General features: G+C 36.5%; 1 protein-coding gene across 4 annotated transcripts in view; it reads right to left on the bottom strand.

Annotated features, from left to right (window-relative positions):
- LOC136287978 (aspartyl/asparaginyl beta-hydroxylase-like) overlaps nt 1–19,089 on the bottom strand; it is a 112,143-nt gene that overhangs the window by 37,491 nt on the left and 55,563 nt on the right. For all 4 annotated transcript variants that reach the window (XM_066180641.1, XM_066180632.1, XM_066180658.1 and 1 more), the window contains one exon: nt 10,927–10,968. In XM_066180641.1, coding sequence (XP_066036738.1) covers nt 10,927–10,968 — 42 coding nt within the window. The remainder of the gene's footprint in view (nt 1–10,926; nt 10,969–19,089) is intronic.

Raw genomic sequence — 19,089 nt, 5'->3', positions numbered from 1 at the left:
TCCTGATGAAAACAAACTCAGCACTGAAATGTCAGGTTAAGATCCCTTTAAGTGATCAAGTTTCTAAAGCTTAGTAAGCTACAGGAGTAGAGCAGCAGCAGCATGTAGCAAATCAGCCTTGAAATAAACTGTGTAAACTGCATTTGAAGCAAATTTAAGTGAATGGTGTCAATTTAAATAGCTATTTACTTCATTGTAGTTTAATCTTAAACAATGTCTACCTGGTTACATTAAATATACTAGTGGTTAAAAAAATGCAACCACGCTACTGAAAGGATATGACAGCAGGTAACTGGTTTCTTCCACATTTGTTACAGCTTAACTCTGCACTTGCAGTTCATTAGAAAAAAAGATTCCACCTTGTCTGACACATGTAGAGGAAACACATACTGTCTGATAGAATGACTAGTTATGTACATCTGCAATTAGTAGCACATCTTTTTTGCTTTAATTATGCATTACTGCTTTTTCCCCCCTCTACGGAAAGTGGGTCATTAATAGCAAGAAAAGAAGTAAAATTACTATTTTCTTTGTAGAAGTTTAAATAGGGAATGATGTAACTGGTATATGCAAAGTTTAAATCAAACATCCGACAGTTTAACATCATCTGCTGCAATGCTGTAGCAAGTATTTTGGATAACAATTTATAGTAACTAGCCACATTATATTCTGCTTCCCAAGTCCTCAGGTGCACTGCTCAGGAATGAAGAGCCACCACACCTACTGGAAGCTGTGCTCATAATTCATTAAATGACACTGTCTCTCTGAGACTCTGATCCTACACAGAGTTTTAGGCAGACAAATCACATTGTCTGTGTTAAACCTCAAAATCCAAAGCATTGTTTGGATAATGCTAAACCCATACTAAGTCCACCCAGTCATTAGAGGATGACATAAGTCGGAACTTCTGTATAGAATGAAAAATAACCATCCTTGACTACTTTTATTTCTTTCTGTGTAAGAATTTTACTATTCTTTTCAATGCTGAACTTGGACAGCTCTGTGTGGAGTTCTTCTTACACTACCTTTTTAAACTCTTCTGCAGTGTTGGTATGCTCAGTTGAATAGATGCCATTGCTTTTCAGGTGCAGGAAGGGAACAGAATTTAGGCTATCCTAATACATTCCAACTTTTTTATTCACAAAGGTTGTATAAAGCTTTAAATATATAAAAAAAAATTAAGATTTATAAACAAAAAGTATTAAAGCAGCAATGCACTAGTACCTCGTTGATTCCTCTCACAGTAGTAGTGACTGTAACGTTTCATGACATTAGCTACCAAGAAGAAGAAAAAAAACCAAAACAAAACTGCCTGACATTTAGGAGTTTACACCTTTTACAGGATAAACTCAGAAATAGTATAGTTTAATATGCTGGTTTTGTTCCCCTAAACACTTCCATGTTTTTTTATTGTAACCTGATTTGAAATCGAGGATTTATACTGGAGCACACAGTGATGCTCTTAAGGAATGCAGTTATCATGGATAACTACATGCACTGACTAAAGAGAAGTATGGCATTTTTCTTAATAGTATAGATGTTTTTAATGCCTTTTGTTTATTCCCCATAGATGATGTTGGAGAAATGCTTTCCAATCTGTCACTGATCTCAGTCTTTCTCTGTCTCACTTTGCTGTGCTCCATTTCATGGGAAAGCAATGTCTTTACTGCCTTTCCATGCATTTAATGATAATAATGGTTAAGGAGCAGAGCACTGGCTCTCTTCCAAGTGTTCACACCCCTTGAATCCAGTAAAATTCATAGAAACAGCTCTTATTACAAGTGCAAGAATCCCCCCACTCCACACCTTCAGCCCACAGTGACTGATAGGTATGGTGAGAAGTTTCTCACATAATGTCAATGGGCCTGGAAGGAACAACCCTTAATATGCAAAATGTTTGCTGGGCTTTGAGTTTGCTTTTTTCTTTTTAAAAAATATGCCAGCTCAGTTTTCCAAGAAACCATTGCTATTTCTAAGACCTGGCTTGCTTAACAGCAGGAGTGGAAGAACTCAGAAACATCAACCCAAGGAACCAATGAAACAAGTGACCTTGAGGACTTTTTAGATTCATTTTGCTCTTAGCTGCCATGTGAAACTATCCTTTGTTGTTAGCAAGAAAACTGAGGCATGTCAGTTCCTCTCGGTACAGTATCTGGGGAGCTTCCAACAGGATATTGCCACCAAACACTTGGTTTAGTTTCTGTTCTCTAAGTAACATAAACTGCAAATAAAATGTTAGTTCTCTGTTCTTACAGCATGAATTAAATCTTTATCTAAGGTTGACCAGCTACACAGGAACTGCATTTCAGTGAGACAGCCATTTGTCAGCTTTTTAGTTTCTAGCACTGATGGAAAGACAGAGTAATTTGGTCCTTCTCAAAATCAGTAAGCATGGCAACAGTGAGGTTCCTTTGAGGCAAAGGAAAGAAGCTTTCCCACCCACCAAGAAACTCCCACTGTCTGTGGGACACTCTGCAGTTCATTTAAGTCTACAAGGAGATGAGAAACAGCTCAAGAAAAAAAAAATTAAAAAGCAAATTAAAATCTTACAAGTCTGTGGCACAAAGATACGATATCTTTCCTTTCATCTTCAACTTGGGTGATGTGTTGGAAGAACCTATTTGCCACCCTCCATTACAAAAAAAAAAGTATTATCTTCCAATTTCAGTACAGTTATATATCAGCCCTAGACCAGCATGAGATCAATATAAAAAGCTGGAAAGGAGCTGTTAACATAAATATTATTCATCTACTAGGCACCAATGTAACACAGTAAACATTATATAACGAGCAATCATTTTCATCTCCCTTCTATTCCTACGCTAAAGGATTCACCAGGGAGCTTTCAGCGTAACCATCAGGCATTCCTCTATATTAACCAGATAGCCTGCTATCTCCCTGCAGGGGTATTTTAATAAATTATCCATTGCCTCCTTCTAGTGCAATAATCCTTTAGCAGATGTGACCCAATATATTAAATTCAATGATATAAAGAAGTTAACTTATCTGTTTTCAGAGGAAAATATATGTAATTTTTCTTCAATGACAAATGACACTGAAGTCGTGCATGATCTGCTTGGTTGGTTTGTAGTCAAAGTCAGGTTAAGCATTAAAATGGTAATAATCCTTTTATGTATCGTACTGTGGACTTTCAAGAATACTACTGAGGATTTTCAATAATAGCCTTGGATGTAAGAACAGGCATTCTATCTAGGACTGCTGTCATAGGATTCCTGAAGACTTCCTTAGAGAAAACAGTTTCCACTGAAAAAGCAGCAAGTTAGGAAGAAGTCTTACAAGAAACTCTATGCTAGTTCTTGTGCAGGAGAATAAACAATTACCAGTGATGACAAGCAATCTCATATCTCCCTTATCAAGATACAGAATTTAAAAAGAAATAGAAGTAGAAATGTATTACAATGTATTACATTAAATGTAGAGTAAACTTAATAGCCTGTCATATCATCCACTGAAATTTGACTAAATATTTCATATAACTGTTTTGGCATATGAAAACTAAAATACCAGGCATATTTTGGTTTTATGTTGAAAAGCACATTGTCATCACCGAAAGCAGTGACAGTCTGACTTCTACAAGGGACAGAGAAATTCTTTTTGAATAATAATGAACACACTGCTAGATACTCTTCAGACCACAAGAGAATCATATCAAAATTAAGGAAAAGTACCCAAATTATTAAACATAATTGAGCCACTCTTGAAGACTGGTTTAAAAGAATTTTGCCTTTAATTGGGGTGGGGAGGGGAGCAACAATAAGCAAAAACAAAGGGTAAAAAGGCAGCAATAAAGTTTGCCATGGGAAGATGGGTACATACTACTCTGTAAAATATAGCTACAGAGATGCAAAGAATAAATTATTTTCTGTATCATCATAGTCAGGATAAGGAAGAGAAGGCTTAAAATGGCCGTAACAGAAAATTTGACTTGAACATCTGGAACTACTGTCTCTGAGCAAGCACAGTAGAACAGGTTGCTGAGGGCAGTCGTGGAATTCTAATTACTGAAAATTCACAATAACAAGATGCGTAAGCATCTGTCAAGAACAATGCACACAGCTGATAGGGTCTTCAGTCAATTAAAGAGACAAAGTAAGCTTTAGAGTCTCACTTAGTCATATGTTCTACAGTTTCTGTAATATACTATTATATGTCAATGTGCCTTAGTGCCAGCACTGTAATTACACAGGTAACTTCCACTCTCTCATCGGACAACCAAAGAAATCCCCACAGAAGCTCAGTGTGCCAGTCATCACAGTAGCTGAGATTCCTCCTAGCCCGATGCCAGCAATAAAATATTGAAGCTCCAAAACTTTTCCAAAGGAAAAATTTCACCTTAGTGCTATAATTTCAGAGAAGCCATGACTAAAACCAGTCTTGCAATAGAAAGTAATCTCAATTACCACTGCCTGCATTAGCTTTTTTCTGTAAAAATAAAGTACTAATAACATTCAAAAAATCAAGTTCTGTAAATCTTCATCTGAAGCAGGTATTTTTACCTTAAGTAACCATCCAAACAGCATCAGAAAAGCAATTTTTCAAACTGTTGATTTATTCCCAGAATTCTGTTTCTTGATACTTGATAACTTTTAATGTGAAAAGCTGCCTGAAGATAGAATAATCAAAACTTTCTTGAATTTCTAGACAAATGCCCTCACATAATCAAATGCCTGTAAATTCCTGTGTACCTGAGCAGAGGCCAAGGTTGGAAATCAGTATAAAACACCAAATAGACAATTATGTTAAGGCAATTACATGAATAGCAAGAAAACCAAAAAGAGATAACTAGTACACGGCAAAAAAATTGATTGCATTTGATCCCAAGTACAAAGCAATAGAGAAAAAACTCATAGAAATGTCACAAATAACTAGTAATATCACTTCTGTAATGGAGTAAATTAATCCTCTCTAGCTTCCAAAGAAGTGGGAATGGTTGTGTGTGTGAAATCCATTTTATATTTTCATCTGAAATATAACACCATAATCCAGGCTAAGGAAAACCTCATTCTCCTAAAAGAGAAAACACTGATGACCTGCCTGATTAGATATCAGCCTTGTATGTCAAAACAGTTAACATCACTAGCCAGAATTGGACAAAAATATTGAATGCTATCATGATTATCTTTCGCAATTAACATACTTCTTTTAGCTATAGAGACACCACGCACTTGGCATTTTAACAGATAGCAAATTTAAGTGGATGAAGGTATTTTCTACACTGTAAAGGCTTCAACTTGTTTCCTGAAAAGATAATTGAAAAGATGGGGTATCTTTACCCCATTATCTTTACCACAACACATAGCATGAACTGTTTTGTCCTTGCTGACATACTCTGAGCTTCTGATCAAAGGATACATGTATGGTTTTCTTCCTGAGCAAAGTAAGTAGGAGATAACATCTATTAACACTTCCAGAACAATTAGTGTTAATATCTAAAAACCAGTATGCACTTCCATACACTTAACACAAATAATCTCTCATCTCTTTACATCTCTCTTGTAAAATATTGCGAGCTGATATTCTAAAATTCTTTGATTTTATGCCAACGCAACAGACATGTCAGCAAGGACACCTCAAACAGAGAGCTTGTTAGCTGATGTGCAACCACGACCAGGAGGAAATCTCAACTGGGACCACCTCAGGCAGTTTTCCACTTGCTGGCCTGTTCTCCTCCTCCCTCTTGCTCTCAGTACTAATGATTCCCTTCCTAAGCCTTCTGCTCCCTTTCTTATGTTCATAGCCTATGAAAATTAGTGGGGTGGGAGGGCAGGCTTACCTCCAGTGCTGGAGATGACATTTTGAACCTGGTCTGTTCACTGAGAGCAATGAGTGACAGCCTGGCTGGCCCGACTTGGAGTTTTGGGGCGAAGGTTGCCTTTACACAGGATAAACGGTCTTGCTTCAGTGTTTCGAAGCTAATGCTGTAAGATTTACAGTCAATTGAGAGGGGCCTGCTCTGTGATTATGAGAGTCCATATTACATATTAGCATAAGTATTTCTTGTTAAACATGTCTTTAATGAAATTTCTAGTTCCTCAGAAACAGCGAGAAAATGACATTACAATCCCTCTGTGGACTTGGGGGAGAAAACATGAGGATGGAAAGACACTACTCCGTATCTAACAAACCACCTCGTAAATGTGGTTTGGTTCTTGTAATTACATTTTTTTATTCACTTATTGATTCATTTGTATTGTCATTATAATGTCAAGGGAGCATTCCTGGTGGCTTCCTTGATCTTACATCTGCTATTACTCACATGCAAAACAGAGAGGAGTTAGGACTCCAGGTTTAATTACTTTAAAAGATATAAAAGATTCAAGATAAAGGCCGGTCTTTACAGCCACCTTGAGGACACATAGTCCCAAGTTTCTGATTTGAAAAGCACACTGCAACAATCCTGCTTCACTGACTATATGTTGTGCTTACGGCTAGCCAGAAAATTGAATTATCTCAATTGCAGGGGCTGGACAAAATGGCCTTTAAAGGTCCTTTCCAACCCAAACTGTTCTATAATTTTATGATTTGAGTCTTAAATGAAGTGTTAATAGAAATTAGAATTATTTAATTGTAGAGGCTCTAACTATATAGTTATGCCATCTCTATAGCTAATCTGAGATAAAAAACCCATCATGTGATGCAGTCTCATAAGTCACTTGCAGTAAAGGCTCCTCCTGTCGGTTCTCTGTCTTAAACTTTGAAAAACTAAGGAAGCAATTTCCAGGGGGGGTAATAGGCTTTGTTTTCTAAACACCCTCCCATCCCTGCTGTGATACAAATTCAATAATAACGCTCTTGGCAACTTGTCAATGGCAGCTTCTGAGTGTGGGACGATGACAAGTAGATACTGATGATCATGGTGCAGTAGTTGTTTTCCAACTAATTTCGTGACCTTTTGTTTTACTAATTCCCTTCACCACCCACCACCAATACTACACCTTCCTAGTTCAAAGTCTCAATTATGTTCTGAAGAACATACACATACATTAATAGACTTTTACTTGGAGTTCAAAATTTGCTCAAGTAATTGTCCTCCCTCCTGATACTAGCCCCATAACATTACCCAAATTAGTTTTGGAAATTGTGCTACCTCTCAGTGGGTACTTGAATGAGAATTTGATGATGATGAAAAACTGTCATTGTCCTGTTGTTTGGGAAGATCATTAGGTAGACACACAGAGTGCAAGTTATTTACTTGTTTTATAGGCTTCTATAGATGATAACTCAGAAGGTATAAAACCAAGTAAACTTCATCTGGACAGACAATTTAAAGCCAGGAGCACTACAATAATTAAAAGATGTTTCTAAACTGTACTGGTAGAACAGGCAAAACCACTATAATAAACTTATCTGGGGAAGTAATCAGACAATAAAAACCAAGGCATTTTAGGGACTAATAAAACTGGAATCTAATGACTATAATAAATCTTTAGCTGCAGTTATTCCAGAACAATTTCCCTTGCAGCAAAAAGTATTCTACAGGGCTTCCTGTATGAAATTATTGTTGGTTGGTTGATTAGATGTTGATCGTAAGAAACAACAACACAATGGTAATTTTTGTTTTGGCATGTATTTCCATCATTCACCTCTCTCTCACCATTAAGACTTCTGGCTTCACCCAAAGGGCAGACTCAAGCAGTCTTTTGACAAAACCAGAAAAGAAATTTCTGCATTGACTTTCTATTCAAAAATACACTGTAACATTCTAATGTCCTATATATTTAGTTCAGAATGGTGTAATGAGGCAGTTTTGGACTTTGAGAACTACACTTCTGTGTTGGTCATTCTGCACACAGCTCACAGATATTGTAGCCTGTATCAAATTTGCAGATCAATAGGTACTATGTATACTCTTATATGCAGAGCTTGCAAGGGTGAAACTCAGCCCACCCAACTCGAGGAGGCAGTGCTTGAGGTGAGTTAACTGTGCAAGCTCTTTCTCCAGACAACAGAGCTCCGGTGAAGGTTCCCAATGGAATTTAGGGGATAACTGATCTTACCCTGCAGCAAACCCCTACATTTAGTCAGAATAACAGCACTTTAGCCTGTCTACTGGTATCACTGTGGAATCCTACATATCTTCAAAGGTGAATACCTTGAGTAAACAGTAGAGAATGCTGAGCCGTTATCAAAATGATACCAAATGGCAGGGCCACTTGTGGAATGACATTGTCCTAAGCCTGGCTTACATATACTTCTGTTCCCAATGCAATGCAGCTGGAGTGTTCCAGCCAAACAGCATTCATTTTTACTTTCATGCTTTATCAGTTTTGAAAAGGGAAAATTATTATTTATAAAAATAGTACCTATGCTGAAATTCACAGTATGAAACAAACATGTTCATAGCTGAAAATTATTTTTTCAGTTTTTGTATCTGTTCACCAATGTAAATGAATATTTAATATATGTCCAATATAAATCAAAGTAGAAAAAATAGCCTTCTTTATTTTTTTTTTGTCTATGTGATCAAAAACAACAAAAACCGCCTCAGATGGAAAGACAGCTTATGGATGTGGCATGTATGTCCTGCATTGTACTGTGAAACCTTTTAAAGAATTATTTCTCAGATTTACCTGGAACATCCATCCCCTTTCAATTACTTGTTTAAATATAAAGTCTGATTACATTCTTATGGAGAAGATGAAGAATCCATCGCAATTAAAAATAACAGAGAAACTTTGAAGCACCTCTTTGTTAGAAACAAGTTTATTTTCATTTTTGTTTCTTTAGAGGACTTTTCAGAGGAGGATTACAGGTTGGTAAAAGCAGCGCATAATGGTGAGCTTTTTCCTAATTTCACATATGTAAATCCATTGTAGTAAGACATTCCCTGCCCATAAATGGAGATGTAGGCAAAATTGCCAAACTTTCCAAGTTGTTCTGTGTTGGGTTTTTTAAATTTTTTTTTTTATATGTAATACTTACATATGACATATCTAATACTTAAATAAAATGTTTGAAGTTTGCCGATCCTAGAAACTCATGTTTAAAATACCAATATACAAAACCAAACCAAATAAACCACACCAAAATATTGGAAAAGCAGCATTCCTAAGTACTCAAATATAAAATAACAGTCACACAGAAAACGGAAGCAGAATGAAAAAGGCGTAGAGCTACTGAACCCCTTGGCACAGGCCTTGAGGTTTCTGGGCATTGTCAGCAACCAGCCATGACCCCAGTGAAGGAGGTTTTACAAGCTTTGTGCAGTGACAGGGAACACATGGGGCCAGAACAAATGTCATTGCATGGAGAGCAGATTCACAGTGCTCTTCAGCAAAACCTCACTTCTTTTCCATCTAATCTGTCTCTGCACCTTCCTACCTAGCCAAAGACAGACTAGGCAATCATGATGTCTACAAGGACCGATTTTCATGTCACCTGTCTCTTCACACTTAGCACAAATGGCAGTGCTGAACCCAGCTCCAGGGGCCAGGTAGCCCACATTGCCTCTTGCCCTCAGATGCAGAAAGAGCTTGGTGGAACTCTGACCTCTGGAATACTAAACCAGGAGTATGACACCGCACATTTTAGTCAGGAAACAGCAGGAGTTGTCACAACCCTCCCATGACTCCGTGCAATGCTGCAGGCTTGGGGCAGAGTGGCTGGAAAGCTGCCCTTCAGAAAACCCCTGGGGGTCCTGGTCAACAGCTGGCTGAATGTGAACCAGCCTGTGCCCAGGTGGCCAAGAGATCCAATGGCATCCTGGCCTGGATCAGCAATAGTGTGGCCAGCAGGACCAGCGCAGTGATTGTCCCCCTGTACTCAGCACTGGTGAGGCTGCACCCAAATCCTCGGGTCAGTTTTGGGCCCCCCACTACAAGAAAGAGAATGAGGTTCTGGAGTGTGTCCAGAGAAGGGCAACGGAGCTGGTGAAGGGTCCCAAGCACAAATCTGATGAGGCCGCTGGGAGTGTTTGGTGTGTTTAGCCTGGAGAAAAGGAGGCTCAGGAGGGACCTTATTGCTCTCTACAGCACCCTGAAAGGAGGTTGGAGTGAGCTGGGGGTTGGTATCTTCCCCCAGGTAACAAGAGACAGGACAAGAGGCCATGGCCTCAGGTTGCTCCTGGACAGGTTCAGATTGGACATTAGGAATTTTTTTTTCACTGAAAGGGTTGCCAGGATGTCCTGGTGGCAGTTAAAAGATGTGTTAGTTAGGGATATGGTTCAGTGTTAGGTTATGAGTTGGACTCGATGACTGTTGCAGCAGCCCTCTTGTTAGAGGGTAGAAATGAGCTGAGACACAGACTTCTTGTTCATCACAGCATGGAAAGTGTCCTAGTTTATTCCTCTTTACAGCTCAGCCACCCTGACTCCAACTATTAGCTGACTCTGGCTGCAGCAAGCTCCTACTGTAGGTTTCCCTTGCAGCCTCTGCCTGCTGGTTATTTCCTGCTAAACTATGGCTACATGTATTAGTCTGCAGACTCTGACTGCAGGCTTTTACCTGGCTAGACTGTGACTGCGGGTTCCAACAGGCTCTAACCACAGACACAGACTGACCTCACAGCAGTGATTCTCCTCAGGATCCTTCTTCTTCATGATTCTCAAGGTTCCTCCCCCATGATGATCCTCCCCTCACCAGCTATATAGCTGTGACTCATCAGGGGCAAGGTCACCTGTATTCCCTTCTCCTACAGATGACCTTAAAGGTCTTTTCCAACCTAAACAATTCTATCATTCCATTCTGTGACCAGGTAAGATTGATTGATGTACATTGATGCCAGCCTTGGAAACAACCAAATGTTTACCTATAAAAGCACATGCTCTCTGGATGTTTATTCAACTGCAGTTTATCTACATATGATGCACAGCAGTGAAGCTTCACTACTCTTTAATCTGATTTACATCCATCCTCCCAGAAGGCATGGTTTTGAATTTCAGAACAAAATGTTACTTTCAGACTTACCTTTTTCTGTTTTGTCTTGTTCAGTTTCTTTTTCACTTTCCCCTAGAACATTAAAAATATAATTTCACTGAAATAAATTTACATTAATGTTTTACGATAAGAAAGAGATACAAGAAAATTACAATTTATACTCAAAACATAATTAAGTCAACAGGACTTTGTTTCATTATTATTGTTTAAATTAACCATAGATTATTTTCTGAACTATATAGTTACCTAAAAGATCTTCCCCTGCAGATGCTTCAAATATTACAATATTGCTTCCATCACAAAACATTTCACAGAATTTCTCCTCTAGATATTTAATATATTTTGATATTCACTTACAATGCAAGCTATTTTGCAAGAAAGAAAATCTGTTCACTAATTAAAAGCTATTGGAAACACTAGCTTAATACATACATTCAGTTAAAATGTGAAAAATAAAATCAATTGAGAACTTAAGTCTCATTTTTAGAAGTGACATGGGCACTTGGAAACTTTTGTCTTTTTTCAACTTTTAAAATAATCTAACAGGTGTTTTGAAAACATGTGACTGCAGAGGTAGATGTTAAGTAAGCATGAAGACAGTCTGTAGCAAAGGCAAACTAAATCCTGGACAAAAATCATGTATGTGCATTTCATGAAGGTAGTAGATACACAAAGATCTTTTCCCCCACTCTAAACACTTTTTGATCCTGCCCTACTCTATAACATATAAAGCATCTTGCCTCACAATTCCAACACTGTTATTCTGTTCCCAATTCCAATTTTTTTTCCCAGTAAGTTTTCAATATTTCCTCCTAATAAATTGAAGAGAACACTAAACGGGGAGGTCTATTGCCTTTTTAGCTAGTTACTGTCCTCTTTACATATATTTTAATATATATACACACATATATAATTTTGAGGTATTCTTATGTATATAAAAAAAATTTCTTTAATTTTCAAGTAATTTAGAGACACCTTGTCTGAATACTTAGTCTTCACTGTTTTTTAAACTGACTGCTCAAAAGCATTATAGTGTAAATACAACATCTAATAATGCAGGAAAACATTGCATTTTTTCATTAAGGAACTGGATTATGCACACACATGAAATCAAAGATTTTAACACTAATTTCACCTTTTACTACAGGCTGACAACTGCTATTCCTGAATGCATGGACACTATAACTCTAATTTATATTCAATACAAGGCAGAACAAGCATTAACTTGATTATAGGGTAAATTAAATAAATATGATCATGCTGAAAGTCATTCACCTCTTCAATTACATCATGAGATCTAGATTGTCAATTAAATTGTAAGAAATGACAAAAGATCTATAGAGTCAAGTACATACTAGGGACAATTATTACTGTAGCAGTATATTAATGAAAACATTTTGCAGTACTTCCTAAAAGTATTTTTGTATTTTTGTAATTTTTTTTGCACATACCATACAATCAGTAAAATGGTCATATGTCATCCAAAACACTACATTTTAAAAAAAGCAATAATGCAGCTCCAGATAAAATACTAGTTTTCACACAAACCCATTTATATACTCATATTTCTATTTTTACCACCTCCCATTACCACAATACATCATGCTAGTTAGCCATCCACTTTCCATGTATCCTCTCCTTTATCAACAACACTTGAGATTCTCACCTGGCCTCTTCTCTCTACTTCATTCTAGGTCACTGGATAACCCACTTCCATACATCTTGGACATTCATGATACTTCTACAACTTCTTTGCCATCACAGGAAGAACAATGTATGACCTCCTCACTCTAAAGCCTGCTCCTATCTCCAATTTCTTGTCTGGCTTCACATTTCCTTATTCCTGAGACTCATGCTATGCATAACCAACAGCCCTCTATGCCTATTTATGCATTAGAATCAGTTCTCCAAACTTTCAGACTATTTTCAGCCTGTATTCTGCTAAAATAGTTGCCACTGACTTCACCAAAACCTCTCCAAAGATCTTTAAATACTCCCACTTCTCCTTCTAGGTATCTGCTTTTGAAATTCATCACAACTTGATCTTGTTAGCTCTGAAGCTAAGAATTCACACTTCACTAAAAATTCATTTCAACATCATATTCAGCACATATTGTTTTGTTCCTTCCACACTGATCCCTAGCATATTTCAGTGGAGCAAAAGGTTTTAATTATGCTATTTCTGACAAAGGCTTAAAAATGTGCTCTTTCAAAGACAGGGATTTGATAAAAAATCTTGAGACTATTTTTTCATCAACTTAAACCAATTGTAGCTCAAGCAAACAAACAAACAAATCTCAGCTCTTCAAACCACTCCCATCCTTTACTCAATGTCTTCATTTCCAGCAAAATAATTCAAGATGAAAATCACTGACAAAACAGCTTTAGCTAATTTCTATGGGCTAGGACTGCTATTACTATATAATGAATGCACCAGGAATCCCAAGAAGGTTTCTACCAGGAAGAATGAATTTATTTTTCATATTACAATACAACTAAACGTTTGACGGCATATGAGAATGACACAAGTCACAATTAAAAATGTGTTTCAGACCTTGTAGATTTTACATGAATCTCAATCAACACTATAAATGCACAACACAACTTACTTACAGATAGGCAATTTTTGGAATATGTAAAATTACAAATGATGTTCAACAAAATCATTACATTTTTCCGTATCTTTCCTATATCAACTCTTAGCCATTTTCCTTACTTCTTAGAAAAGTGCCATGATATGGTACTTTTTCAAAACAGAGAATGTTAGAAAGTCACTTAAATTGTGACTCTAAATTGGCAGCATAAAAATATCACTTTAGTATTCTACTCTTTGCTTACTGGTATTCCTTCCTGAGATTTCCAAAAGAAATCAACTGAATCCAAGATCTCATAGATTCCCTGACAAATAACAGGAGGCTCTGTAGCAATGTGAAAATATAAAGAAAAAGGTGATCTTCTGACTTTTTCTTAAACTACTATTCAGTAATACCAGATCATTAAAGCTATGGAGGTGTTTGAAGACTGAAAAGACCAAGGAAAATTTCTGCTTTCACAGAAGCGCATGGACCTTACTAGATTTCTGATTCAAACTATAGACCGTAACCATAATATTCTGTATGCAATGCAGATAGATCACTTTCCTCAGACATTTGTGTTTGTTAAGAAGTGCTATCTCATCCACAATGAATTACAAACAGAAATGATGTTTCATGAAAAAAATTCAGGCCCAACTGGTTGCATAATGTTAATACTCCAAAAGCACAATCACAATGCAATTATAGAAGACACAGACCTTAGCGTACTGCCCATTTCCTTCACATAACAGCTGCCAGAAATAAAATTATTTAACTTACTACTTCCTCCTTGTAAACACTACTTTCAAATATATATTTTTAATATTCAAATTCACAATTAAAAATATAATATTAATTAGTGGCTGTGTCGAACATTTATCCCTATAGCTAATATCTAATACATTTAGGAATAAATAATGACACTAGAAAGACAAATATATTCTTCTGTGTTTTATTGCAGCCAAACATTAAAATGGATTAAATATACATATTTTTAATAGTCCACTTGACCTTGCTCAGCTTGGCATATTTTTGTAAACATGAAGCACGCAAAATCACATACTCAGTTACAAAATACTTAAAATTCAATCACAGCGTAATATACTCTCACAGTCCCATAATTCTACAAATAGGCTGCCACTGTTATATAAAAAGTTCTCCATTCACCATCCTAAAATAATTCCCAAGATTTCTCACAAAATATGGCTTTGTAAAAATTATTGCTCTGCAATTCACAATCACAGGTAATTTTACTAGAATATCCCATCCCAAAACACATCACAGTCTAAGAGTATTATTGCTTTCCTGAAAAGTCGAAAGAAATCACTTTGGGACATCTGTATTTGTTGATCAGATGTAACACTCACGTGGAGTCTTTCTGACATCCCAAATCCAAAAAAAGGGCAAGCATATGTGATGCCCCTTTCACTACAAATGCAAGCATCTAAAACCCTGACTTCAAAAAAGTGTTACAGAAATTGAAAATCTCCCTGTAAACCAAAAGGCAACCAACTGTTAGGGTTACCAAATTGATTTTTCTTTTTATAAATTTATCTTACTTTATTTTTCCTAAGCTCCTGTAACAGGCTTGGCAACTTCCTAAAATCACAGCAATTATTCCTGAGCCAAAAAGGAACCCATGCAAGATATCAAAGAATAAAATATGTCTTCATAATTGTGGAACAGCAGCACAGAACAGGTAAAAAGCACACCTGTTATATTAAAATTCTAAATCACTCACAGTACCTAAATTTCAGATGTACCATTTTTAAGAGCATTCATAACTGTAGGTCTTAAATTTTGACATCGTATTTTTGTTAAATTGTATTTTTCTTTTCCAAAGCATTTTTTAAAAATAAAATTTGTAAATCAAGTGTTTACACAAATCTGACTTTTAAAATAATTTACTGAACATAAAGCTTTGAGATCATTATATTGGTAGGCAAACCAAAATGGAATAATTTTACTGAATTCAACCTGATTCCAGCAACTCAGTCTTGTTGCAATCTCCACTGACTCCTGTCAGGCTAGCATGTAGTCTCTAGACATTTTTGCTTGAAAAATCAGGTGAGCATAAATAGGAAGTGCTAATTCATCCAAAAAGGATTTTTGAAAACTGTAATTTTGTAATCTGGCCTTTTACTTGTATGAATTAAACACACATTTTATACCTTTTTAGGGTGTTATAAAAATCACCTGAAATTCATATTGTTAACTGTTGACATAACATCAGTGCAAAGAGATATAAGTCAAACTTCACAGCATTGTGTGTGCCTGATTAGTGTTTTTTAATAAAATGCAATTAGGCTGTATGCTATATCAGCAGTTATGAAACATTTAAAAATTCATAACATCATATGTTTCATTTGACCAAACAGCTCTGTACATACTGTATGAATCCACAACAAAAGATATATATTAAAATCTGAAAAAAAATGTACTTGCTGCTATGTTATAAATAGAATATTAACAATTGCTTAAACAGTACATGAAATGCAGCTCTAAATTGTACCTCTGTCACAAACACAGAAGAAAAATAATGAATTCACTAAACTTGACCAACGGAAAAAAAATATCAGACAGGAATGTAAACTAAACATCCAAGTGTTAAAAATGCTTACTAAAATGACAGTTGGCTAAAACCCATTTACAACATCTTAGTGTTCATTCCCCAAACCCTGAACTGCTTGGTAATTACATCATAAGGTCTATTACAACCATCTGCTCCCCTTTTGTAGCGTATGGTTAGGACTGGTCCTCCTGATGTAGGGACTTTTCTTTTGAAGCTTTAAGTATCTGAAAAAATAAGGGGAAATCTATATTAAAGGACCAACCAAAACACAACTTCCTCTAAAACAACAACAAAAAAACTTAAATGCTAAAAAATGCAACTTTGTATCAGACTAGTTAATATGAAAAAGCTATAATTTCTAAGAGCTACCTTAATGAATATACACAAAGTTGCTGTATAAGGTGGGAAACAAACTTTTAAATATTTTTCCAGACAGTAATTTTTTTATTACCATATGGCACTTTATTTACCTTGTAAAGGATATCTAGGCCATGCCACAAATCCATTTAAACATTTTGATTTTGGTTTTGGTTTGGTTTTTGTGTTGGTTTGATTTTGGGTTTTAATTGTTAAAGTCAAAGACAACTGGAAAAGCTGAGGCGGGGAATGAGGAAGGGTCAAGGTTCTAAAGTGGAAACTTCTCTACACATAAGGGATTTCAGCAGTTGGTAAAATGATTGTAGAGTTATAAAAAATGTCAAGGAGGCAAGGTGAAGGGGAGGAGTGGAGCACTTGTAGATATTTTAAATCTAAACACATACAAGAAGGATCAAAATCCAAATACAGAGAGTAGTGGTATCCCCTAAACCCACAATGTCTCCCTAAAATATGTGTCCAACAAGCACCACTCTATCACAACCACTGCAATTTATGTGCCAATGTAAAGCAGGATTAGCCAGAAAACCTGAATCAGTAATATTTCAAACTAGTTTATCAAACCATTAGTTTATAAAGTCCATTAGTCTATGAAAGTGCAGATTATAACTGCAGCTAAAGTGTCCTACATCTGGAAAAGAATACTGGCAGTAATTTCAGAAGTAAACTCAGAGAATTGGAAAGCAGTACTTACAGAAACCTAAAGATGTACTTGACTAGTATGAACTTTCTTGTGATGAGCCCTGAAGTCAGCAAACAACTTTTGGCTTGCACTCCCTAGTATATTCAAATCCCACAACCAGTGTCTTCCCTGGTGATGTGAGAATGTTCCTCAGAGCTAAATTCAATCTCTGAGCTATCTCCTGTTTTCTTTCCAAAAAACTAAGTTCCTATGTTTTAGCCAAAAACCAAACAATTGCTCCAAACCTGATACAAACTAGTGCCACCATGTCTCAAATGCAGTTACATGAATTTAAACTACCAAGGAATAAGGAATGTATAGTGACATTTCTGAATGTCTTTTACACTGCCTGAAGTTATTTTTGTTACTGCTTAAAGAACAGGAAATATTAGCTTCAAACAACTGATGAAATAAAATCACAAACGAAGAAAGACTCCTGACTACAAAATCCCCCACACTGAATCCTCCATCACAAAGAAGATATAAAATACCCCCAGGAAACATGAATTTATAATCTGAGAGGAAAATTTGAAAGTAATGTTGCTTTCAAACTGAAATAGTCACATTAAAAAAAGACAGGCAAATATACTTAATATCAAGAAGAATTAATAATTTAATAACATTTTATTCATTGTCAGTAGTTTATGTCCTTTGTTTCTTTTGTCAGTTTCCCAAGACACTGCTTCAATTTTACTTAATGTGATGAAACAACAGGATTTTTAGAAAAAGTTAGAAATACTGGCTCTTCTGCCTCCAGAGTGGTTCCCACATAACTACACAGATTAGAAGGATTCTTAAGTTAGTGCAGTGCTCAGATTTTATGCTGATCATTTTCATTTTCCACTTCCTAAGCAAAGGATCACGAGCATTGTACTACATCTAATAATTACTTGTGTCTTTAATAACTTTAATAACTGTCTTTAAAACACATTTTGATTGATTCTCTCTCTTTTTCCCTATGAATGGAAGAAGAAAATAATTCATTCCCTCTAGTGCTGCTGCTATTATGTGTTTACAAAAGCTATGCCAGGATAGATGTCAAGGCAATTTTGTGATTTAAATGGTGTGTTGCACTAATTTTGAAAACAACCACAGGTAAAAGAAGAATAAATCCAAAAGATTTATTCAGAAATACATACCATTTCAAAGTAACACAAGCTATTTCTCATTCTAGAAGTGCTTGAAAATGGCAAGGAGTCTCATAGTATCACAATAAAACAAAAAGAGACTGGATAACTAGGTTCAATTCCACCATCTTATTTGCAAATACATCTGCAATTAGAGGAATGACGATTCCTCTCCACTGGGCACTGGTGAGGCTGCATCTCGCATCCTGTGTTCAGTTTTGGGCCCCTCACTGCAAGAAGGACACTGGGGTGCTGCTGCAGCATGTCCAGAGAAGGACAGAGCTGGGGGTGGCTCTGCAGCACAAGTCTCATAAGGAGCAGCTGAAGGAGCTGGGGCTGTTTAGTCTGGAGTCAAGGAGGCTCAGGAGGAGCCTTACTGCTCTCCATAAATGTCTGAAAGGAGGTTGTAACTGGGTGAGGGTCAGTCTCTTCTGCCAAGTAGCAAGGGATAGTTTGAGAAAGCAGCATTGAGTTGCACCAGGAGAAGTTTAGATTGGGTGTGAGGAAAAGTTTCCTCTCCAAAAGGGTGGTCAAGCATTGGAACATGCAGCCCAAGGAAGAGGTAGAGTCCCCAGCCTGGAGGTATTTAAAAGATATGTAGATAAGACACCTGGAGACGTAGTTCAGTGGTGGGCTTGCCAGTGCTAGGTCTATAGCTGGACTTGACTTTAAAGGTTTTTTCTAATCTAAATGATGCTATGATTCAAAATGGCGTATTTCAAAATCCATCACTACTATATAAAACATCTAAGAATTTTTTTTTGTGAAGGTAGAAAAATTAATGTACAGCTGCAAGACTGAGCCATAAATTACAATGCAAAAACTGATAGAAATATGGTCTGAAACCCCAGGATTCCAAGTTGG

Source organism: Chamaea fasciata, unplaced genomic scaffold, assembly GCF_029207755.1.
Source record: "Chamaea fasciata isolate MVZ Bird 193981 ecotype frontalis unplaced genomic scaffold, bChaFas1.0.hap1 SCAF_1, whole genome shotgun sequence".
Classification (NCBI taxonomy): domain Eukaryota; kingdom Metazoa; phylum Chordata; class Aves; order Passeriformes; family Sylviidae; genus Chamaea; species Chamaea fasciata.
This window is presented reverse-complemented; position numbering and strand designations above follow the sequence as displayed.